At 43.3% G+C, this 25,853-nt stretch overlaps 1 protein-coding gene across 1 annotated transcript in view; it reads left to right on the top strand.

Annotated features, from left to right (window-relative positions):
- The first annotated feature begins 4,140 nt into the window (after positions 1–4,140).
- The window catches only part of ADAMTS15 (ADAM metallopeptidase with thrombospondin type 1 motif 15), an 85,464-nt gene continuing 63,751 nt past the window's right edge, over positions 4,141–25,853 (top strand). The window contains exon 1 of the mRNA XM_082273857.1: positions 4,141–5,789. Within this exon, the coding sequence (XP_082129983.1) occupies positions 4,830–5,789 (960 nt within the window). The 5' untranslated portion in view covers positions 4,141–4,829. The remainder of the gene's footprint in view (positions 5,790–25,853) is intronic.

Below are 25,853 nucleotides of genomic sequence, written 5' to 3'. Positions count from 1 at the left end.
TCAACTATCAGAAATGTACCTGGGGTAGAGCGCACATCTTGAACATCACATTGTGATACACAGACTCCAGAACCAGTGCCGCCAGTGCCGGGACAAGGTCATCCAGCGCCCAGGGCTATGATGCCAAACTGTGCCCCCCCTTCCCTTAGGGTTAGGGTCAAGGCGCCCCCCCCCCCATCCCTGCAATAAACCATTGTGCCCAGGGCAACTGTCTCTCCTGCCCACCCCTTGTCCCGGCCCTAAGTGCCGGCAATGGAAGTTGGCCAATGGCAGCCCCAGCGCTGGATGTAATTCTGATTCCTCTGCGTTTCCTTTTAGATCACAGAAAGGAAGAAACCATTAGATATCCATTCCTCTTTCCCAGAGACTATGCCTGGAAATTAGGGTGTGCTTACTAATTAGCGAGTGCCATTATACCAAGTGCCCTTCCCAGATTAAAAAAAAGAAAACCTTCCACTCATTATATCATCAGTAGCTGTCATAGGAGCTTGCATTCTCCAGTCTACTACTAGTGCTCACAGCCTCCAGCCTTTTAGTAGAAAATGTCCATTTCCGTACTGGTTTTTGGGGTACAGAAAAGGTAAGAGAATAGAAAATTAGACTGTTGTATCTGCTAAAGAATTTGTAATTCTGTCCATCCAGTTCTGATGTCACCCAGCACAGACCTGCCTGGCAGGACAGGAAACCTGATTTTTCTCTACTGCAATTAAGTAACACAGGTTACCGGTCCCTCACCCAGCCTTTGACTGGACAGTGCATGGAGAAACAGCATACTGATGAGCTCATATCTCTGTCACTCTGCTCTCTCCTACTATCAGCATGCACTTTGTTCACACATGAGCACTGTAACACAACTGATTGGCTAGCTGTGCTTCTTCCTGCCTCAATTTGGGCTCTGCTGTACAGGAACTTATAGCAAGCTAAAGTGACTGTAAAGTCTGTAAACACAAACAAACAAACAAACATGTTATACTTACTATTTGGAAAAAACACATGTAGAAAGGAGAGGGCTGAACACCCCAAATTAATTGCAAAAGGGAAGGTTCCCCCAGGGGAGGGGGGGGGGGGTCTTTTAGCAGCAAAAAAATCTTTAAGATAGAATTATAAAATATTATTTTTTATTTATCAAAAAATGTATTAAAAATTATATTCCACATAGGATAAAACATGGGCTCATGGTTGCAACATAATCCATCAAAGATAATCATTAGAAGATTAAAAACAATGTGAAAGAGAAAGCCATCACAACCAATACAATGGTCCCCCATGTTATACTTACCTCCTCTTTGCAGTTGGTTTTGCACAGAGCAGCCCCGATCCTCCTCTTCTCAGGTCTCTTGCTCCTGCTCCTGGCCCCTCCCTCCTATTGAGTGCCCCCACAGCAAGCAGCTTGCTATGGGGGCACCCGAGCTGAGCTGCAGCTCCATGTGTCTGTTCAGACATGAAGCTGCCATCCAGTCCGCCCCCTCTCTCCCCTGATTGGCTGACTGACTTTTATTGAAAACCGTGGGAGCCAATGGCACCACTGCTGTGTCTCAGCCAATCAGGAGGGAGTCCCGGACGGCCGAGGGACTCGTGGATATCGCTGGACAGAAATGGGGCTCAGGTAAGTATTGGGGGGACTGCTTCACACAGAAAGCTTTTTATGTTAATGAATAGAATGCATAAAGATAAAAAAAACCTTCCTGCCTTTACACCACTTTACGTTTAGGCTCTGTTCACATATATGCGAATTTGATGCGTTTTGAACCGCATCCAATTCTCAGTCCTGTGCGTTTTTCAGTTTGGTTCAGGTGCGTTTTCAAGTATAAATTTATCTAGATCGCACCTGAATCGGTGAAAATTGCCCCGGACTCATTTCAAAAACGCCGGACATATGTGAACCGAGCCCGAGGTATTTACACTACTATAAATATAACAATACATACATGATTACTGAGCTGTATTCATTTGTATAAACACAAAACAATGATGGGAATTTTTTTAAAACTGGTGCAGCTGTGCATGGTAAACCAATCCGCTTTTAGCTTCAGCTTGCTGAATTAAGCTTTGAAAATGAAAGCTCGAAGCTGATTGGTTGTCATGCAAAACTGCCCCAGAATCTGACGGCTCTAGTCTTTGTAAAGTCTCCTGTTAAAAATGCAAATATAAAAAACATTTGTAATAACTTCAAAAAAGTAAATAAAAAAAATTTATGATGACTCTGCCAGTCTTCTTGCAGCTTTATTGTTATCAGCCAGAGGTCAGGCTGGAGGTCTATATAAGAAGTATTTTCTTCTTTTCTCTTTCAGTTAGTTCAGGTTAGTTTCTCATTTAGGCAACAGCGACCCCTAGCCTGCACAGAGTGCATAGAGCTGTCTCCGGAGTCTCCCTCCGATCACACATCTGTTCTGGAATCTTTACCGGCATCTGGAGGAGTCATGGAAGACATTTACCTGATCCATGAAGACTTGTCTCTTCCCAGTTCCATAAATGACAGCCATGTGATCATGAAGGTCAGCTGTTCTATGACAATAATCCACAAGACCCTCAGTAATGAGAAGAACATAGGGAGGGGGGCAGAAGCGCCTGGTATATACATACTCTGGGATCTTTATGTCTTATGGGGGTTGCAGCTACTGGAACCTGTGAACTCTTCCCCCTGTGTTCCCCCTGTGTATTTATTATAATTATATATTATATAATTATTATTATATATTATAGTTATCTAATCTATCATTGTATTATCTGTTGTTATTATTATGATTATATACTGTATCTATATTATTATATATTCTATCTATATTATTCTATAGTCTATCTATCAATATATCTAATATTTATTATGATCATATATCTATATTATTATATATTCTATATATATTAATATATATATATATATATATATATATATATATATATATATATATATATATATATATATATATATGCTATCTATCTATCTAGCTATATATCTCAATATTTATTATGATTATATATCTATATCTTTTTATATTCTATCTATCTATCTATCTATCTATCTATCTATCTATCTATCTATCTATCTATCTATCTATCTATCTATCTCAATATTTATTCTGATCTATGATAGATAGATAGATAGATAGATAGATAGATAGATAGATAGATAGATAGATAGATAGATAGATATATCATTGATATATACAGTTATCTCAGATATAGTACTATCTGTATACACTATATATATATATATGTATATATATACTCTGTATAGTACTATCTATATACTAGTAGTATCTGTATACTATCTGTATACAATGATATACAGATATAGTACTGTATAGTACAGATAAACTGTATCTGTATCTATCTATCTATGATGTTATACATAGATTATCAATCTATCTATAATATACCTATTACTTTAATAATAATATAAATATAATTATTAATATAATTATTATGAATATACTGTGTGTGTGTGTGTTTATATATATATATATATAGTAAAAATAATATATCACACAGTTTTTTACAGCTTCATTGTTAACAATCAGAGATCAGGCAATCTATATATATATATATATATAAAATTATTATTATACAGGATTTATATATGCCAACACGCAGCACTTCACAACATGAGGACAAACAGTACTGTTACAATACAATTTAATACGGGAGGAAACTATATGTATCTATCTATCTATCTATCTATCTATCTATCTATCTATCTATTTCACAATAATTTCATAAAACATTATATATATATATAAATAAATTGACAGCGCTATATAAGTACCTGAAATAAATAAATAAATAAATAAATATATATATATATATATATATATATATATATATATATATATATATATATATATATTTATTTATTTATTTATTTCAGGTACTTATATAGCGCTGTCAATTTATATATATATATATATATATATATATATATATATATATATAGTGTATATATATATATATATATATATATATATATATATATTTTTATGTTACTTTTAAAACTAGATATAATATCAATATCATGTTTTTGTAAAATGTTTGATTGCAATTATTGTGAAATAATATAGCACAAAGGACACGGCAGAGATCCTGCAAAGTGTGTACAAGGGTTCTGCAAACAGCCCAGAGACACAATGTGAAGGTAGTTGGGAGGACTCCTCATTCCATTCTGGTCATCCAGCACAGCATAGTCCTGACAGATCATCCAGTGCCTGCTGAGAAAGCCTCAGGGGAGGACATTTGCTGAGTGTAGAGAAGAGCTCCAACTTCCAAACAATGTGCAGAGGAGAGCCGGACAAGGGAGGGAAGAGAACAGCTGCTGGGAAGAGGCATTGAGCCTTGCTGGCTCTTTAAAATCTGCCGGCAATGGAAGGAGAGGGAGGTTGTGTGTATATGTGTGGCTGATAATGAGCTACAAGTGGCAGGGGAGAGTCCAATAAGCCTTCACTGCACCTCCCAGAGAAAAAAAAAAAAGTCAATTTGCACAGGACAGGGATGTATATAAAGCCCAACAAGAGCTGATGTTGCCTGTTTGCAGACAGGTAGTGGAGCAACAATGACTGCAGCACTGGGACACAGTGCAGCCTGAACATCTGGATTTTGTGGATGCAGAAGAAGCTGTGATTATTGGCTAAGGGGACGCCTGCCTGCGCTCCATTCTTATGGGCATCTTTTATTTCACTATTTTCTCACCAGTTCTTTTCCTCCAGTATATTTCTAAATCCCCCTTTTTATGGTGGATAGATTTTATTTCTCTTTAGCTGCACAATTCACCCCCTTTTGACTTTTTCTCGGTAAAGTCTATTATTTTCAGTCTCTGGACGGCTTGTAGCTGAGTCACCATGCAAGCACAGCTGGCTGTCACCTCTCTGCTTACTCTGGATCTGCTTTTTTTCTCCCCCTCTTTGTATGCCTGGTCAGATAAGGTTATGGTTACCCCCAAAAAAATGGATCCTGACATCAATGGAAGACAGTATTATAAAGAAGGCCAAGAACAAGTTAAGGACAGTGGAGTTATATTCCAGATCTCAGCTTTCCATGAGGATTTCTATTTGAACTTAAGTCCTGATTCTCAATTCATTGCCCCAGCTTTTTCAATGCATTTCCCTGGCACTGTCCCCAAACCCTCACCAAGCCTTAGACACTGCTTCTACTCTGGAGATGTCAATTCAGACCGGGATTCCTTTGCTGCTCTTAGCCTTTGTGGGGGACTTCAGGGGGCATTTGGCTATCAAGGGGTGGAATATTTCATTAGTCCGGTAAAGAATGGCACATGGGATCAGTTACAGGGTGGCCAGCAGGGGCCGCATCTCCTGCAGCGCAGGAGAGCATTGTCACCGTCAGCAGACACTACCTCAAGGTGTGGGGTCAACTCTGGTTTGAACCATGGCATTATGGAAGCTCTTCAGAGATACAAAAGTTCCAAACATGGCAAACGCCATATCAACGGCACAAGAAGAGGAGGCCAGAGGTCCAGACGCTTTGCCTCTATCACCAGGTACGTGGAGACACTGATTGTGGCAGATGAGACCATGCTTAAGTTCCACGGAGATGACCTTCAACACTATCTGCTCACTTTAATGGCCACAGCCGCACGTCTGTATCGCCACCCCAGCATCCAAAATCCCATCAACATAGCCGTGGTGAAGTTCATGGTCCTGACAGATGATGGAAAAGGACCCAAAGTTACCACCAACGCTGCCATGACACTGCGGAGCTTCTGTGCCTGGCAGAAGAAATGGAACAAAGTGAGTGACAAGCACCCCGAATACTGGGACACCGCCATCCTCTTCACCAAAACGGTGAGTCTGCAGAGAAGCGAACACTTGCTGCATGATGGCCAGGAATCCAGATGGGTGATATATAGGTGTGTGCAGATACAGTGCATTCGTGATGTCATGAATCATTGTGGACAGATGTTCTCTCTTAATAATTGAATATGTAGAGCCGAAAAATGTTGTTTTATTTTGGATAGAGTATATTTTCAGGTTTCTATTGAAGGGATTTTCCTTCACATCTTGTCCTGTAGGCACAAAGTGATGTGAAGGGACATCTCTCAATAGTGAGGGAATTCCATCTTATCTATGGTGATAGAAGACATTGAATAGTGCATTACCAGGGGTGGCAACCTGAATGCATAAGGTAAACGGTGTGCCACATCCTAATGGGAAGTATTGGGACTAGATTTTTTATTTATTTATTTCAGGTACTTGTATAGCGCTGTCAATTTACGCAGCGCTTTACATATACATTGCACATTCACATCAGTCCCTGCCCTCAAGGAGCTTACAATCTAAGGTCCCTAACTCACATACATACACAGTAGGGCCAATTTTTTTATACAGGATCCAATTAACCTACCAGCATGTCTTTGGAGTGTGGGAGGAAACCGGAGTACCTGGAGGAAACCCACGCAGGCACAGGGAGAACATGCAAACTCCAGGCAGGTAGTGTCGTGGTTGGGATTTGAACCTGCGACCCTCTTGCTGCTAGGTGAAAGTGCTAACCACTACACCACTGTGCCGCCACTAGATGTAAAAATATAGACTTTATAGGCACATATATAAAAAGTATCAAAATTAATTTATACATAAGAACAACATACAATTTATAAAAGAAGAAACATTAATGACTTGAAACGTGTAACAAAACCATAAACCCCAATAGCAATTGCGGTCATATAGCCAAATTCCCTAAGCGATTTATCATTATCCCCTTAGGGGATTTGGCTATATGACCGCAATTGCTATTGAGGGTTTATGGTTTTGTTACACATTAGCCATTAATGTTTCTTCTTTTTTAAATTGTATGTTGTTATGTATAAATACAGTTTGATACTTTTTATATATGTGCCTAAAAAAAGTCCATATTTTTACATCTAGTCCCAATTCTTCCCTCCTAATCTAGCCATACCCTGATCAAAATTAATCTGGTCCAATCAAATTTCCATCAGTCTGTGGACTCCCCCCTTGAACACAACTCATTTGTTTAATCACGTTCAGTTGAAGGGACATATTAGAAAATTTTCGTTGATTAGCAGCTGCAGCCAATGAGCTGCAGCTGCTAATCAGTGTTTTCTGACAGCGGCAGGTGCTGTCCATCCTATTTGTGCTGGCTGAATGGAAAAAAAATAAAATAAATGAACAGTGTATGGCTAGATTTAGACAGTTGTTACCTAAACAGGTGTCCCTACGGACAATTTCCCCTCTATTCCTGATTCAGGGACATCTCAAAATTTTAGATTTTCCCCTCACTATTAGTCCCAGTGACAATGGTGACTATGACAAATTTAGACGGTGAATCTCCCCAATGGGGACGTAGCTATAGAAACTTGTCAGGGTTGCTAATTCTTCATCATTTCCTCCCAAATTAAACTTTGCTACACTGTAATACTAACATTTCCAAAGTAGACTTGTGCAAAGCATACAATTGTTCACGTTTGGGTGATTAGGAATCGTAGGCAGAATTGGCGCAATTCTGCCCTAGATTCCGAACCGTGTCAAAATGTGCGACGCGCGATTGGATGCCTTTCATCCTTAATGGCACCCCAAACATGATGCAATGTGGTCACGGTTGTCACAAGACAAAACTCACGAGAATTGCAAAAAAATGCATGTGTAAAGGCTTGGCTCTGGGCCAAAATTTGGTCCCTGGGCTTCTTTAGCGCCACATACGCACATATGGCAGCCCAATCAAGTTAATAGGCTTCCCTATGTGGGACACACGGAAAGACGTGTAAGTTGCACTTGTGACAATCGGGACCACATTGCATCATGTTTGGGGTGCCATTAAGGATGAAAGGCATCCAAGCGCGCGTCGCACATTTTGACACGGTTCGGAATCTAGGGCAGAATTGCGCCAATTCTGCCTATGATTCCTAATCACCCAAATGTGAACAATTGTACGCAAGCGGGAACCTGGGTTCCTGCTACAGTATATGATATGTGAATGGGGCCCTAGGGCTGGTTCACGTCAAAATTCTGTGCAGGAAAGCAGTGTTTTGTGCAAGTTTCCTGCACCTCACTCGAAACGCACACAGCTTTTGCGATCTGCTGCAGATGCCAATTCAATATGAACGGCACCCCAAATGCAGATCACAAACAGGCACTAAATGGCACGGTACTACTATTCGGTGCAGCATGCTTTTTTTTTTTTTTTTAAAGTAATGCATTCACTACTTTCTCTGCGTTAATTTCAGCCCCGTTCAAATGAATGGACTGCAAAATCGCACTGCACTCGAACGTGTAGGAGCGTGTGCTGGGTTCCTGTGCAATCCTGTAGTAAACCAGCCCTAAACACAGGAATAGGTCTTCAAACTTTTCCTGAAAAATATGTCAGAACTGATCTGCAGGACAGTCCTGAGATTTTTTTTTTTTTTTGTAAACCTGCAAGGTAATGTTATAATGTGCTAGTATGCATTGCATAGGAGCACATTTTGTGAAACTTGCCTTTAAAACAGCCCTCCAGCAGCACGCTGTCACCGCTGACAGGGCTTCCATCTTCACCCGATCTTTCTTCCAGTTTGCCGGTTTCCGGTCTTTTGGTTGGATGAGCCGCGATGACGTCACTCATGCTCATGGGAACCGCTGTTAACTGCACAGGGCTCTGAAGGAATGACACGGAATACCGTTCCTTCAGAGAGCATGCGCTGGTGACGTCACTGGTGGCTTCACAAGTAAGTATCTCCTAAACAGGGCACGTGGAGGAGATACTTACTGTACCTATAGGTACAAATCATCAATGGGAGTTTAACCTTTTTAATGTAGAAGAGCTCTTGAAATGACTATCTGGTCTCAGGGAACCCCTGGTAATAATTACTATGTCCACGGCCTATGATACATTAGTGTGATGGTGACTGGGAAGACTTGTGGTGATTGGGGAAAAACTCCCGTTACACTTAGCTAAAAAGATCATTGGTGTCTGCAGTTCCATATCTGATAGGAAGAGATTGTGCATTGCTCAAGGAAACCTTCGCAGCCTCTGTAGGAACCCAAGGGTACTCAGCAAACCCTGGGGAAAGCTGGCCAAGAGGATAGGAAGATGGTCCTGGCCAGAGGCGTAACTAGAACCTACAGGGCCCCGATGCAAGAAACCATGAAGGGCCCCCGAACCCCTGGCCGAGTCCCTTCCCTTCAAACCTGGGGCTCCTCCCACTGATCCTGGGGCTCTTTACTCTCGTTACAGGGCCCTTTATTACAGTCCCGCAGTGGGACCCTTTCACAATTTCTAGAGTGGGCCCTCTTCCTGCCATCTTGGGGCTTCCCCACGCTGGTGGAATGCCAGGGCCTGGTCGCAATTGTGACCTTTGCGATTCTGGAAGTTCACCAACTGGTGTCAGTAGTTTTTTTTTTTTGGTATTTTAGTTGTATTATTTTTTATCATTTTATTTTATTTTTTTACAATGTCACTGACTATGACTCTGTCCATTCAGAAAAGGAAGGAGCTGGTAAATTACATATTTACCGACCCCTTCCTGGTTCCCTATTGTGACACATCCCCTGCAGCAGCCGGCAGGAGAGGGGAGGGGAGCACAGTGGGAGGGGAGCACAGTGGGGGGGGCAGGGGAGCACACAGGGGCCCAGAGACAGCCGAACACATGTGAACTGGATAGGAGGAGTGGCGGGGGCAGCATTCAGAGGAACCAATCTCCTCCATTTTCCTTCTGCAGCTACAAGAAGGAAAAAAAGGGCAACGCTGCCCGCCGCCCCTCCTATGGTGTACAGGGGAGCCGCACAGGCCCCCTGGAGCACGGGGCCCGGTTGCAATTGCAACAACTACAACCCCTGTAGTTACGCCCCGGGCTCCTGTAGGAACCCAAGGGTACCCCACAACCCTGGTTGAGGAAGGCTGGCCAAGAGCATCGGAAGATGGTCCTGGCAGTGAATGGCATCAAGCCAGTCTGTAAGCGACAGGGATGAAGTAGTGCAGTAGCTAGCAGCCAATCAGAAATCATCTTTCTTGGTTCAGACTGTCCTAGCCCAATGTAAGGTCATACTGAACTTTGTACAGCTTTATTGAACGGGTACACAGGTGACCTTGTATAGCATTTGTAATCTCTTGATGGTTAGGTCAGTTTTGTGTTTATATCAGCCTCTCCAGGGCTCGTGCAGTATGTTACCTTCACTGAACAGAAGTAAACCAAGAGGACGGATCCAGATAACAGTTTACTGTAGTGTGGGGAGATTGGTGCTTGCTGAGATTTGCAGCAGCTGGCTATTGTTAGGATCCAGGGATGGAGGGTGGATGATGGATGCTGGGAGATTAGAGGACCATCATTCCTGGAGGTGCTGACACTCTCCCCTCCTCTCAGTCACACTCACACTGGCTTTACCAGGTTTACATAAGAAGACAGAATGGAATCTGTTATTTTAGGGGTAGGAATGGTGTGATGGATACAGATGGTGTCTACACTTATCTAGGGAGGGAATGGAACTCCGAAACAGGAGGCTGAGATACAGTGCAGGCCTGTACACTAAACAAGCCAGGCCGCTACTGATTCATATAACACCAATGTAGACCACAGTGCTGCAAAACAGCATCCCTTGCAATAAATTGTTATTGATCGGGTGACTAATTCATCCATTGGTTTATAAATCTGTTCGATGTATCAAACCAAACTTTGTGTACAGCATCAAGATCAAAACCCAGCTTATCCCGAAGCACATTTTTTTTTCAACTAAACATATCTCGCTGTCCATCACTAGATCTGCCATTACATTTTATATTATAGTATGGGCAGAACAACAGGGACAGTCTGATATTTTTCTCACACTGCGTTTGTAGGCTTCCTTCATTGTTGTCACTAATGTAACCTGATAGACCATGAAACTTTGTTTAGTGTTCATCACATCATCATCATTTTTTACTTTTATAATTTTATTTACCTTTTTATATATTTTAGATGCTAATATGAATGAGATCTGCCTATTGTTATCTAAATGTAGCACTGCCCCCGTAGGGACTGCTGGATATTAACTCTGTGCCTGTGGGCTCCCCTGGTTACCAACACACGGTATTAAGCAAATGCAATTCTTGCATTCCTCTTGGCTCTTCACTTCAAAAAACAGTCAAGGGGAATTTGTTTTTTTTTTTTCTGTTTTATTTTGTAATGGGGATAGGAGAAGAGAATAGTGGGATACTCCAATTTAACTATTCATATTATCTGGGGACTTCTATCTTCTACTTCACTTGTAGGTATGGAACAGACAAGCTGTTAATTCATCCTGCCACTTTAGATGAATGGGGTTAAGTCTCTTGCTTTCTCTCAAGACGACTTGGTGAACAATCTTATTTTATCTTCAGGACACTCTTCCTAGCATCCTCTTTCTGCTGACACCGGTCCATGGACTACCCTATGAGTAGGGGTGACTCCCCTCAGGTCAGGCCCCTTGACACGAGTTCCTGTACTCACGATATTGCAGCCACAGGGTCTCCAGTGTCTCCCCTCTGTCAGCTTCCCTGGACCTCTGGGTTTAGCTCCTCTCAACCGCTCCTCTGGTCCTCAGAACGACCCCCTGCGACCACATGGCACCTCTATAGAGGAGGAGGCAGCGGCCCCTCCCTCCAGGACTCCACTCTCCAACGAAAGACCCTGAGCACATGTGCTCCTGGCTTTTATACATATCCCAGCATGCACCATCATCAGGACTGTATCAAAAGCCTATGCACCCATTCATCAGGTTTTCTCCCACTGTCCAACAAGCCTCCCTATTGGACCAGCATGAAAGACTCTCCAGACGGAATGAATCACCTCCTGAGCACAATGAGCAGACCTCACTAACAGATCCTGCTCTCTGGTAGGCAGAGAACAATATAGATTTACCTGCAGCCCCTCTGGTAAGCAGACAGAGCTCAAACTATACTCTGTCACTAGCACCTACCTAGGAGGGTGCTACATAAAGCTTAACTCCATGAAGGTGTAAAAGATGCAATATTATTGTGACTCTATTTTCATTATTTCAGCATTAAAGTGGTTATTAATTAAAATAATTTTTTTATCATAATTAATTAAGATAAAAAATGTCCCACTATCTGTTCCTTCTCCCCCTCCCTTCTGTCCCACTTACCTGTCTCCTCTCTCAATCCATCGCTGAGCCAATCTACAGCAGTACTGCTCTCTCTTCCTCTTCTCAAGGGGCAGATTAAGAGCAATGGGAGCCACTGGCATATGAATGCATTAGGCAGCAGCAAGGTTGCCTGCACATTTGTACACATTCTTTAAAGCGGAGTTGCACCCAAAAGTGAAACTTCCGCTTTAAATACTCCTGACCCTCTGATATGCTAAATTTGGCATGTCATTTTTTTTTGGGGGGGGGGGGGGAGCCGGTACCTAGATTTGACCGGTACCCGCTCCCACTTCTGCTCGGGACGCCTTGGCCCTCTCCCCCTCCCTCCCTGCAATCTTCTGGCACACGTCACAGGTCCCAAAAGATTGCCTGGACATTCACGACTCGCAGCGCGACTCGCGCATGCGCAATGCGCTCCTGGCTGTGGAGCCGCAAGCTGTCACAGTCAGAAGCCCACACTAGAGATGCCGGCGCCGCAGAGAGGAGAGGGGAAGGAGCGAGGCTTCGGGCAGCCTGGGCTGTGGGATAGGTGAGTGTGTTGTTTTTAAAAGTCAGCAGCTACACTTTTTGTAGCTGCTGACTTTTAATAAACACAAAAACGAGTGGAACTCCGCTTTAAAGTGAGCAAACAGGCATGCACCCCTGAGTGCACATGTGTGGTCAGTGGCAACTCTGCAAGAGGCTTCAAGCCAACCTTCATTATCTTCCATTCTGGCATGCCCTTCCTAACACCCAGACTATAAAGAACATTTCACCAGCACACCTTGGATCTTATTTTAAAGTCCTGAGTGTATAGTACATATAAAAGCATTGTTGTCTCCACAAAAATTTTTTTTTTTCGATAAAAGCATATGTCCTGCCCTCAAACCGTATTGTTTAAACCGGTTTTCATTTCACTACATATTGAACAGAAATAACGACTAGTGTTTCATATCATAAATCATGCATATCACCAAGTTCCATATATTAACAGAAAAAGTGAAGTGATAGCTCCCCAAAAAATAAAATGATAACTCACAACTGGAAGAAAATTAGATGTGAATACAGTACATATATAACCTAGCAATAATGGCGTTGACCCCCAAATGACAGTATGTAGTTAATAAAATTAAATTAAACAACACACATATATTCAAGGTAAATTATAATAAAAGTGACCACCTCACAGTGAATCTAGTATGACATCAATGTGCATAGATAATACTAAAAAAATATCAAGTCCTTCAATCAGGTAACATGCCAAAACACACTGTGGTGACAGTCATGAGCCAAATATCACACTTCTATGGGTGCTGAGTTCTTCACACATGAAAATCAAGTGCCCCCCTCCACCAGTCAAATTATGTTCTCACCTCCCCAAGGAGACCATGCAAGGGTCTACACACGTCTTCCCCTTAGTGGTATAACTCCAGTGGTTGGCAGCTTCCCTGTTACTCCTGGGACTCTTGTTCCCCCATATGTAGTGTACCTCATACAGGTGTTGTACATGGATAGGAGAAAACTGAAACAGTGCTTGAACTGTATATCTTTATTAAAAATTATAAAAATCGCACTCACATTTGTAGGTGCACTGCCTCCGGTGCACTCGGGTAGATCGCTAAACACGTGGGATGCATGGTCCCCTTAAAAGTCACTGAGATATCCACAAATACTTGGCTCCAAACACACCAGTATACTTCCTGGTGGTGGGTGATGATGGCCCCACTCCGACGCGTTTCGTCACTAATCACATGACTTGAGGGCCTCTGACCTTCTGGGGAGATTTTACCTCCTGTCCTCTCAAAACAGGAAGTAGAAGGAAGTCATTTCTTGTGATGGGTGGTGTGGCAATGGAACTGGTGTCCCCATTGGAAGATTTCCAACTCAAAAACATGGAATATTTTCTACACTTTCATTGAGAAGTCACCATCACAAACCCTGATAGGGGTTCTAACCTTTTCACCCTCCATTCAAAATGAAAAAAAGTTTTGACTTTAACTTAAAGGCATAGTCCATACAAAATGCATATCTCATGTCCCAATACATGGTAGAGCGTTAAACAATCTATTGTTTTCTTCTATCTCTCAGGGACCCCAGTACTAAGTTAGGCTGACCATACATGTTAATTTCTCTTCCTTTAGATTTCCCCTAAACTATGTAGTGCAAGGGCCTGCTTAATTGGATACAGTTGAGAGTTGGTTAGTTTTGACCTCCATATTATGTTTTTTGGTAAATCTAAAGGAAAATTGTACAGAATCATTGAACATGTATGGCCAGCCTTACTGTGTGTGTGCTTTTGTTCCCAGATCTGCCTCGCGTATCATTACCTCTAACATGTATAGGAAAACTAAGAGCTGGAATCTGGTTGCTTTAGAATAGCAACTCAGACACGGAAATGTGGCATCCATCCTCCAGTAACCCCATGTGTAGTGGGAGGTGAGGGACCATTGAGAGTAAGGCAGGCCATAGATGATGTGATTTTCTTTTCTGCAACCATGGGTTTCAGGAAAGAAAAAAGCTTGGTAACACTGACTGTGTTGATGGGGAAATCCTTCCTGCGGACCCATTATGTTATTATGGTGGAGGAGGTGCAGGAGGGAGCCATCCCTTCCAGGAGCACAAAGTGATAATCGCATGAAAAATCCATCATGTTGGTTGTACCCAAGTCATACAACAACCGAACTGGGTACAATCAGCCTGCCCATAGATGGTTTGAATCTTGGCTGGTGCCTGTTGAACTGGCCGGCATTGGGTAACCTCAGGTTTGTTATTCCTAAAGTTATCGTATTTTCCGGCGTATAAGACGATCCCCCTAATTTTCAAGTTAAAACATAGGTTTTGGGCTATACTCGCCGTATAAGACTACTGCCCTTCCGAAGCAAGGCAACACCATTGAAAAACATCAGATTTCTCATAGATCTCCAAGGTACCCCAAGTACTGTAATACATGTAATCTCTCATAATATCTCCAAGGTACCCTAGTACCTTGGAGATATTATGAGAGAGGATTCCCACACACCCAGTAGATGTAATCTCAAGACGCTGGCTGTGTGGGAATTCTGTACCGGTATACCGTATGTACCGTAGCTTCGGCTACATACAGTGTACCGCGCTGAGCCAATCACAGTGAGCGATGTATTCTATTATTGAATGCAAAGCCTGCTCGGATTGGCAGAGTCAGAGAGGCGGGCTGATGCTACTCCGCCAATCCGAGCAGGCTTTGCATTCAATAATAGAATACATCGCGCTCCCTGATTGGCTCAGCGCGGTATACTGTATGTAGCCGAAGCTACGGTATACCGGTACAGGATTCCCACACAGCCAGCGTCTAGAGAGATTACATCTACCGGTAATACTTATACTTAGGTTACCTTGGAGATATTATTCTCGGCATATAAGACGACCCCAAAAGTCTTGTACTCCAGAAAATACAGTAGTTGGGTTCTTAGTGGAAATTTTAGTGAGATTTTATACAGTTTTTACTGAACTATTGTAAGCATGAAATGAAGACTTAGTTCTGCATGTTTCTGTCCTGTCACTCTGTTACCTGTCAGATACGGACAACCCCCAGAACTGTATATTCCTGTCTGTCCCAGGGCCGAGGACAATCCAGACTGATGGGCCCTGCAGCAATATGACTCACTGGAGGACCATCTTCAGTTCCAGGCTCATTCATGGAGCTGTAATCAAACAAAAGCAGAGTCTTATCTCTAGCTAACAGAATCCTGCAAATCTCCGTACATACCCCTCTACTTCCCCGTCCTCATCCCAGCCAAGAATAACACAGCATGGAAGTCAGAAAGACGAGTCAGCTGGATGGAAAGTTGGTGGAGTTACATAGAGATGACTTCAGTGTATCTCCTGATCCTTTATAATGGTGATTTCAATTTAAATGAAATTTAAAAGGACGTTCCAGTCAGAACTGTGAAATAAAAGGTTAGCTAAACCCAAGAACAAAAATGTCATGCTATGCAGCTCACCAGTCCTTAGATGTGGTGGCTGCATTACTTTTTTTTTTCAGGCTAAAAACATTTTCAAAAAGTATAGAAAAGTATCTGCTGATCTTCTGGGTCCTACTCAGAGTCTTAGCAGCATCCCCTTCTGTATAATGATCACAGGCACCACTTCCATTCATGGAACACCTTATACTTTTAACCACTTGCCGACCGCCGCACGACTATTTACTGCGGCGGTCAGCCCCTCACAGGCAGAGCGACGTAGTACTACGTCGCTAGCCTGTGAGGGTCTAGGGAGCGAGCAAGCGCCCCCGGAGGCGCGCTCCCGTGTGGTCACGGACCCCCCCGCGTGTGTGACCGGCGGACCCGATGTCCGCCGGTCATTCAGCGATCATCGGTGCAGAGGGAGAAAGGCAGGCGGCTAATGTAAACAAAGCCGCCAGTCATTCTCCCCTGTGTATGAATGGTGATCATACGGTTCTACTATGTAGGACCGTTGATCATTGTTCATACACCTCAAGCCACAGCCAATCACAGTTAGAAGCACGCCCCTAGGGACACACATAACCCCTCCCTCTCAAAAAAAGTTAACCCCGTCACTGCCAGTGTAATTTTACAGTAACAGTGCATATATATAGCACTGATTACTGTAGTAATGTCACTGGTAACCCCATAAGTGTCAAAAATGTCAGTCAAGGGTCCGATCTGTCCGCCGCAATGTCGCAGTACCGCAAAAAGAATTGCAGATTACAAAAATCTTTCCCTTTGTTAGTAAATGCGATAACTTTTGCACAAACCAATCAAAATACGCTTTTTGCGATTTTTTTTTTTTTTTTTTTTTTACCAAACATATGTAGCATAAAACAAATCGGCCGAAAATTTTAAAAAATTTTGATTTTTACATTTTTTTGGGGGGGAATTTCATATAAAAAAATGTGAAAAATATTGTTATTTTTGCAAAATTGACGCCCTTTTTTTGTTTATAGCGCAAAAAGTAAAAATCGCACAGGTGATCAAATACCACCAAAAGAAAGCTCTGTTTGTGGGGAAAAAAGGACGTTAAATTCGTTTGGGTACAGCGTCGCACGGCCGTGCAATTGTCCGTTAAAGTCACTCAGTGCCGAATTGCAAAATAGGCCCTGGTCAGGAAGGGGGTAAAATCTTCCGGGGCTTAAGTGATTAAAATGAATGCAAGGTATTCTCTATTTGGACGAGGTGGAGATTGTGACACCATCACAACCTTGTCCAATCAGACAACACCTGTTAAAGAAAGTCAGAGAGGTACCTCCCTAAATGTCCCACATCCCTATTAGATAAACCATGAACAAAATTGCCGATGAGGTGGGACTTTGAAGGCACTAAGTACTAAATAATGTGAATAAAAATCAGTTTTATTTAAATTAGCATAAAAACACCAATGCTATATGGACATGGTTGTACATGGAATACATATACATATTATACCAATATCAATAGGCGAAAAAGGATTGACGTCCTCCACCCGACACGTTTCGGGGCTTTCACAGCTCCTTCTTAAGGGGTGTGGTTGGAATCAACCTTATAGATTCCATTGGTGTATACAGCATTGCAATGTCAGCATTTAAAAACAAGATCTCAGGAGAGCTGCCACTTTGCCTAAGGATATGAATACTACCCAATGTATACACAAGGCCGTGAGGTAGGTAAGTAAGCAATACTTAGCCCGACCAGTGTGATTCTTGGCTACTGAGGCCTGACAGACAGGTTCCAGTATCAGTGAGCATCTAATGTGGCCTTTCTCTCCTGAGGTTTGAAGATGTTTGATGGATGACGTCAATCCTTTTTCGCCTATTAATATTGGTGTAAAAAAAAACGACTTTTTTTTGCCTGATTCATAGTCCCTGGGGCATGACCCAGAACCCTAGGCACTTTTTAGGGGCATTTATTGGGTTTTAGGGCTTCAAAATTGTGTTTTTTTTTATTCCAGAAGTTCGGGTCCCATTGATTTCAATGGGGTTCTGGAATCCGAACCAAACTTTTGGGAAATTCAGGTGTTCTGGTCGAACCAAACTTTTCAAAAGTTCAATCATCCCTAGTGCCGACATCGCTGGACTGCAGGACAGGTAAGTGTCCTCATAGTAAAAGTCAGCAGCTACAGTATGTATAGCTGCTGACTTTTAATTTTTGGAGGGGGGAGGGGGGGGGACTCTGCTTTAAGCCCTCTCTAATAGGTCCCTTGCCTGTGCCAGCATCTTTTCCCTGGGTACCCGTCTTCAGGCATCTCTACGGGATGATCCTGCCAATGCACAGGGTCATCCCGGCACACCGGGACCATGCCAGCGATGTAAGCTGAGCATGTGCATCTTGGGGTACTTTGTAAGGAGGACAGTGAGCAGGCAGGTAGGTGTACATGTCTCTTCTGCAATAATAGCCGGTCTGCTCGCAGTCTGTTGTAAAATGCATTCAGTTCCACTTTAAGTTGATGACAGTTTGGCAGTGACGCGGTTAATATATAAAGTCCTATATAAAGTGCATCTTGCACCGTCGGTGACACTTCCTCACATCTGGCCAAATCGCTCACTACACTCTCCTAAATCCACTGCGATTCCACAAATCCCCAACTGCCGTCTCCTTCCCAGTTCCGTCCTCCTGACCGTGTGCTGCTTCCTGTTCTGTCAGACGTTTCCCAGCGCTGGATTTCAGGGACTCCCCCCCCCCCCCCCCCGGTTCATATAAGTTCATTGTGCAGCAAGCGCCCTGGCCGGGTGTCCTCATCTGCTCCTGGCTCCGTATAATAACATACTTTATGGAGTCTCTTCCTATATACTCCTCTGGATGAGGCTGCCATTCATGTCACAGCTCATCTGGACGGGAAGGGCCCCATCCTTCTGCCTGATATATATATATATATATATATATATATATATATACAGTTTAGCATCTCCAGTTCATTGTCTCTGTGCAGGTCAGAGAATAAATTCCATCATTCTGATTGGTTGCTTTGGGTAGCACCATCAGTTTTCCTTTGCTGCAGTTTTGATATTCACACTCACCCATAACCTCCTGTATAATAAGCTGCCCCTGGGGGAAGGGGGTGACAGCGGGAATGACAAAATACCCAAAAGAGTTGTTTCAATTATTGTTTTCAATGAACCATTCACAAAAACCTGGGGTATATTTATAATGCGTAATGCAGGGAATCTGAAATTTGCCAAATGTCTTCCTAGTCCATGTGTTTTGATTGGCCACTTTTTGGTAAAAGTTACATTCACGGCTTAAAGTCCAACCAAGGTGCAATCTCACTGTAAGGGTTAATTGCTCATTTTGTCCAGGGGAGAGGAGAAACAGTTTTACTTACCTGGTCCTCCACTCCCCCGGAAGGTGGCACTCCTTGATGATGGTTATGCTGTCGGTTGCAGATCCGAATAGCAACATCTACGCCCTGAAGAAGGAGTCTCTGCTCCCCTGAAACGCATTGGCTTTAACATGTTCTGCTACCAATAAAACAAGGATCTTTTGATCTAAGTGGGATTCTTATTGCTGATTTTGGGTGTTCCCTTAACCGACTACCACTAGCTCCTTGATGATACGGCAGTGGGCTGTGCCTTAATGTCCTCAGGTCCAGAGCAGGTCTATGAATGCTGCTCTTGTTTTAATGATATCAGGACCCCAGAGACTTATAAGCAGGGGCGTAACTACAGGGGTTGCAGGGGTTGCAATCGCTACCGGGCCCCATGCTCCAGGGGGCCCGGTAGCAAACCAGTGGGTGAACTTTCAGGATCGCAAAGGTCACACTTGCGACCGGACCCTGGCATTGCACCACTGTGGGGAGGCCCCAGGATTGTAGGAAGGGGGCCCACTGCAGAACTTGTGAAAGAATCCTGCTGCGGGACTGAAATAAAAGGCCATGCAACGAGTGTAAAGAGCCCCAGGATTAGTGGGAAGAGCCCTGGGCTTGAAGGTAAGGGCCCCGGCCAGGGGTCTGGGGGGCCCTTCATGGTTTCTTGCATCAGGGCCCTGAAGGTTCTAGTTACGCCTCTGCTTATAAGCACAGGGGTGCAGAAGCTGTGAGGACTGGTCTATCTTCGGGGAGGAGTGGAGGACCACTCCTAGACCAGGGTTTCTCAACCAGGGTTCCATGGAACACGAGGATTCCTCCAGAGGTTGCTAGGGGTACCTTGAGCAATGAGCAAATGTCTGCTTTAATTATAATTTTAATCATTCTATATATGATCCTTTATTTTTTTTAGTCTTATGTTTTTACTGTGGAGGGATCAGAAACACTTTTGCTAATATTTACTAAGATTTACCTGAAAGAATGTGCAAAGTGCATTGACCCCTAACACTGGATGTCGCCACATCAGTGCAGAGATAACAAGAAGTTGAATTCTGATTGGCTGTTAGGGTCACTGCTTGCTTTACACTAGGCTGTATATTACTCCTGACCACTGCACTCTGATATGTACCATATTTTCCGGCGTATAAGACGACCCCCCTATTACATGATCTACCGGTAATACTTATACTTAGGTTACCTTGGAGATATTCTACTTGGCGTATAAGACGACCCCCCATTTTTGGGGGATTTTTTTGAGGTTCAAAAGTAGTCCAAAGCCCCATACACATGTACCGATTGTCGGCCATAAATATTCGGCCAACTTCCGATCGGCCGATTGTCGGCTTGTTAGTATGATGCTTCCGACAACCGACTGCGACTTTTCGGCCGAACAAAATCTGGTGTGCAGGCTATAAAAATTTTGTTGGCCAACAAAGAACGGCCGATTGTTCGTCAGTCAGTACAGATTTCGGCCGACAAAAAGCAGATGAGCAAGACTGGGCATGCTCAAAAAGAAAAAAACACACGAAAAGTAGACCAGAACATGACATCACTTCTGCAGTTGGTTGTTGTTGGCCGACAAAATTCGTGTGCAGTCTAGAGCACATTTCAACCAACAAAAAACACTGGACAATAGACGGCCGATCGTTCGGCCGACAATCGGTGCGTGTGTACGGGGCATTATACGCCAGAAAATACAGTACATTACATACTCCTGACAATGTGTGCCACATTTTTTGCAGCATCTTTGGAGCGACACTATTCAATTGAGTGGGCTGCCGTCTCCTCCAAAAACGTGCCAAAGTAGCTCATGCGCCCTTTTTTAGAGGCAACTTTGACCCATTATTGGACAGCATGATTTGGCTTGTTTGGGGTGCCCAGAAGAATGAATGGCACCCAAATGTGCATTGATTTTCTGCTGTGATTGATTTCTGTTTAGAAATATTTAATCCTCTGTTTTTGCGTGGCTCAGTTGCAAAATAACAAATTGGTCCTTCTATAAGCCTGGGTTCACACTGGGGCGGCTTCAAAGTTGCCCAACTCTGAAGCCGCCCCGTGCAGTGCGACTTCAGCGGGGCTTGCATACGACTTCTCTAATAGAAGTCAATGCAGGTCGCCCCCCAAAGTAGTGCAGGAACCTTTTCTAAGTCTGAGTGACTTGAGTTGCTCCGATTAGCGGTTCCATTGCACTGAATGGAGCGCGACTTGTCAGGCGGAACCAGGACTTAACATCGTCCTATGAGTACATTCTTTGTGTATGTAGCAGTGAGACGGTGACTTCTGGTTGGTGGGTTTGTGTTGGTAAATATCAGTCCAGGGCTGTTCGGGGATTATGATGTGTCATCAGTGACAGCTGCATTCCTGGATGAGAAGCATTAAATCCTCATTCAGGAGCCGCAGCTCATCTCTGTACAGTGACAGGGCTTGTGTCAGTCTTCTGGGAACACAGCAGAGATAACAAATGATCATTATCCCCAAATAGCTGCAGGCACCCCCCAGCACCCCGAATCAGGAATGTCAGGAATCCCCAGCAGAGGAAGCTCCATGTTCATTCTACTGCTGGGAAGGGGCCTAGAGCTACCCAGTGCATCCCCTCCACTGTGGTGGACTGTATTTGGTGACATATATATATATATATATATATATTATAGATATCTTTTGGCATGCACAATTCTTGTCACAGCAGTATTTTCCATGCACACAGGCCTCATACAGCGTATACCTGCACAAGGCTGTATTTACCCACATGGGCCTACACAGGTGTTCCATGCAGGCAATCACAATGATGTCAGATGGGATGCAGCAGCTGCACAGACTCAGCCATTGCCCCCATTTTGACCTCCATATGGGTGCGGGTGAGGGTGCACGCTCCGAAAACGCACAGTGTGATTTCAGGGACAAGCACCTGCACCCATTCATATTTAAAATTGGGAGGAGTGGCTTTCTCTGTGCAGCCGCTGCATCGCATTTGACATCAAGGTGACTGCCTGCATGGAACACCTGTGCAACCCCAGGTGGGTAAACATGGCCTCGCATGGGTGTATGCTGTAGTACACTCCATGTACATGAGGCCTAACGGGTTTACAACTCTCCGCTTCCACTGTGATGCATTGGGGTTGATTTACTAAAACTGGAGAGTCTGGTGCAGCTGTGCATAGTAGCCAATCAGCTTCTAACTTCAGCTTGTTCAATTAGGCTTTGACAAAAAAGCTGCAAGCTGATTGGCTACCATGCACAGCTGCACCAGACTATGCACTCTACAGTTTCAGTAAATCAATACCCATTGTTTCTTGTGTTTTGTTTGTCCTTAACACCCGTTTTTAGGCTAGGCTACTGTGGCACTTGTTCTGCATGTACATAGTTGCCAACATTTGAAAAAAATTTCCAGGGACACTTTGCAGCACAGCTATTAATTACTTACCACACCCACTTCCCCGAGGCTCCGCCCACTCCACATTATTAATCTCCGCCTACTTATCATCAAATTATAGGGTCTACTCAATAAAGAATTAGAGGAAATTGAAAAGGGAATTTTAAACTTGAGGCCATAGTAGCAGGGTTGGAATAATTCTCCCATTCAGCTGCTCTACTTCTGCCTAAAGTTTAAAATTCTCATCACAATTCCCTGCAATTCTAAAGTGTCAAATGTGCTCAGGTGTGACCATACAAAAAATGTAAATATAAATAAAGTGCAAAGTGTAAATAAGTACATTAAGTAAGTGCAAAGTGTAAATTAAATACATTAAGCGCCCATTCAGACTGGCGCGACACGATTTTGTGGGGCGACCTGTGAAGTCGCGGTGCACATATAATTGAAGTCAATGCAAGTCGCCTCCAGGTCGCCCCAAAGTAGTACAGGACCCTTTTTCAAAGTCGGAGCGACTTGTGTCGCTCCTATTAGAACGGGTCCTGTACTACTCAATGGCGAACGACCCACCGCGAATTGTCAGGTGACTTGGTCGCCTGACAAGTCGCGCTAGTGTGAATGGACTCTAAGTAAGTGCAAAGTGTAAATAAGTACATTGCCGGGACAATGTAAATTACCCGGGACAGGCTCCCATTTGCCGGGACTGTTCCGGCAAAAACGGGACAGTTGGCAAGTATGTGTGTAGACAGCCCATTCATTCCAATAAGCTGAACTACCCAGAGAAATGCAGGGAAAGAAGTCCCCAGACCTTTCTTTTGAATCCCATTGCACTGAACTGTGGAAATGAGCCAAGGTTGCCAATGAGTGAGAGTGCCATTAACAATTACTGGTACCCCCATGCACCTGCTAAAGCGCAGTGCGGTTTTCTGCAGGTCAGGAACACACCCCCATGCACCTGCTAAAGCGCAGCGCGGTTCTCTGCAGGTCAGGAACATGCACAATTTTTCTAGACATGGACTTTAATGAGGCCAGAAAAAGCAGGTACATGCATAAAATATCAGACATTACTTTTTTTTTACAATGCAGCATACAGAAGCAAACAGCCTCCTTGGAAATTCTGTATTTACATGTGTTTTTATGCACTGCAAGACGAACATAAAAGCACACGGGGTGAACAAGGCCAAAGACCCATTGTTGCCAACCTACCGCAGCATTTTTTACTGACAAAATATGGAAAATTTTCTGACAGAGCACATTTTTTACTGACAACCTGAAAATTTACAGAATTAAAAACGAAGACAACCAATATTTAAAGAGAAACTGCAGTCTGCTCACATAAATTGTAATAAAACATCTTTGCTGTTTTGAAGCTTTCTTCCAACCACTTTCCATATTATTTTATATATACTGAGATTCTGTACTTGCCAAATATGCTGCAGAAATCTCCTTCCCCTAAGTCTGGCTTCAGCCATTTTAACTGTGGGCAGCTAAAGCTACTGACTGTTCACTTCCTGGATTTACACAGACACACACACAATTTATATATATATATTGTACAGGTCGTAGAGGGTGGGTCCTTGAAGGACGCTATATTTCCCCTCTGTTTGGGCTCTGGGCCCTTTAAGGGAGCAAAAGGGGTTAACTCATTGATCAGAGGAAGTGGGTTTAAGAAGGACAGGAAGTTGTAGATTGGGTGTGGTGGAGCATAGAGGAGACTGTGGACTTTTGTACAGCCGAGAAGGTGCATGTCAGTGTGCTGACTGGGAACCTATTGCCAGGGGAAGCTACCCTCTTCAAAAGTTGGGACTGTTTGACTGCAAAAGCAGCTCTGAACTCTTCAAGTCGGTGAGACTGTCTGTTCCTTGTTGTGTTTCTTTTGCTGCTATGAAGCCTGTTTAAGTTAATAAACATTTCTTTGGTTGCAACGCCTGTGTCCTGCGATCCAGCTGATCCCCCAAACATTACAATATATATATATATATATATATATATATATATATATATATACATACACAGTGTGTGTGTGTATATATATATATATAGATAGATAGATAGATAGATGCTTGCCTGCACATTTCCCCTCTCTGGATGAATACTCATGGATCTCTGTAGTCTCCTGTCATCTTTGCCTTCATCCAGCCCCCTCCAGCTCTGCAGCTGACTCATCCCTCCATCCCTTGCTGGCAAACTCTCAAGAGAGTTAGAGAGAGCTGTGCATGATGTCATTAGCCCTAGGCCAATGACCAGACAAGAAAGAGGAAGTGGGCTGTATAAGGCTCTATTCACACCTGGGCATATTGTTTTCAGGCGTTTTTTTTTTTTTTTTTTTTTTTTGCTTATTTTTTTTTTTGGGCTTTTTCCAGGCATTTTTCAGGCATTTTTCGCAGGTGTTTGAAGTCAGGCATTGATATCAAACAAAAACGCTTGTAATTTGCCAAAAAAAGATGCTCACGTATTTTTTGAGCTTCAGGCGTTTTGCTTTAGGCGACAAAACCCTCATATGTGAACGGGGGCCATATAAATGAATAGGATTTTGCTTGTTGGGCATTTTTGAGACTTTAGAGATGAGCGTTTTACGAGCTGAAAAACATTCAGGTGTGAACCAAAGTTAAAAAAAAAAAAAAACAAGGACAGAGGATTTAATAGATGGACAGATGTAAAAATGACTGAAGAGCCGCTTTAAACACAATACTGAAACACTGATAATACCCATAACAAGTTGTTTGCCTGGTGTACACTTAAAAAGTCAACAAAAAAAATAGGGAGATGAACTGTGGTTTTACTGCTCCACACCGGTCGGGTAAAAATGATCTGTTGAATTTCTGGGGTGGCAGATTTCTATGAGTGTGCAGTTATGTGCACCCAGTGACCTTAATGCAGACATTGCAGTCCCTGTCTTGCATCTCATTTTATTGTGCCCAGCACGGCATAGGCCTCTTTCACATGGGCTTTCCTATCCAATCCACCTGTCAGTTTTTCAGGCGGACCGGATCAGATGCTCCATGAAGCCATATGGAGCAGCGGATGTCAGCGGAGGCATCTTCACTGACACCTGCTGCTATCTGATCCAATGTGGTCCGTGAAATCCGGATGGAACGAAACCCTATTTTCCATCCATCTGGAGGATCGGATCGGATTGGATCGGATGAGAATGAACAGGCAGTCCGTTATCATCCGATCTC

This window comes from Pelophylax lessonae (assembly GCF_965119305.1).
Source record: "Pelophylax lessonae genome assembly, chromosome: 12".
NCBI classification, from domain to species: Eukaryota; Metazoa; Chordata; class Amphibia; order Anura; family Ranidae; genus Pelophylax; species Pelophylax lessonae.
The sequence above is the reverse complement of the archived record's forward strand: the minus strand, read 5'-3'. Positions and strand labels throughout refer to the sequence as shown.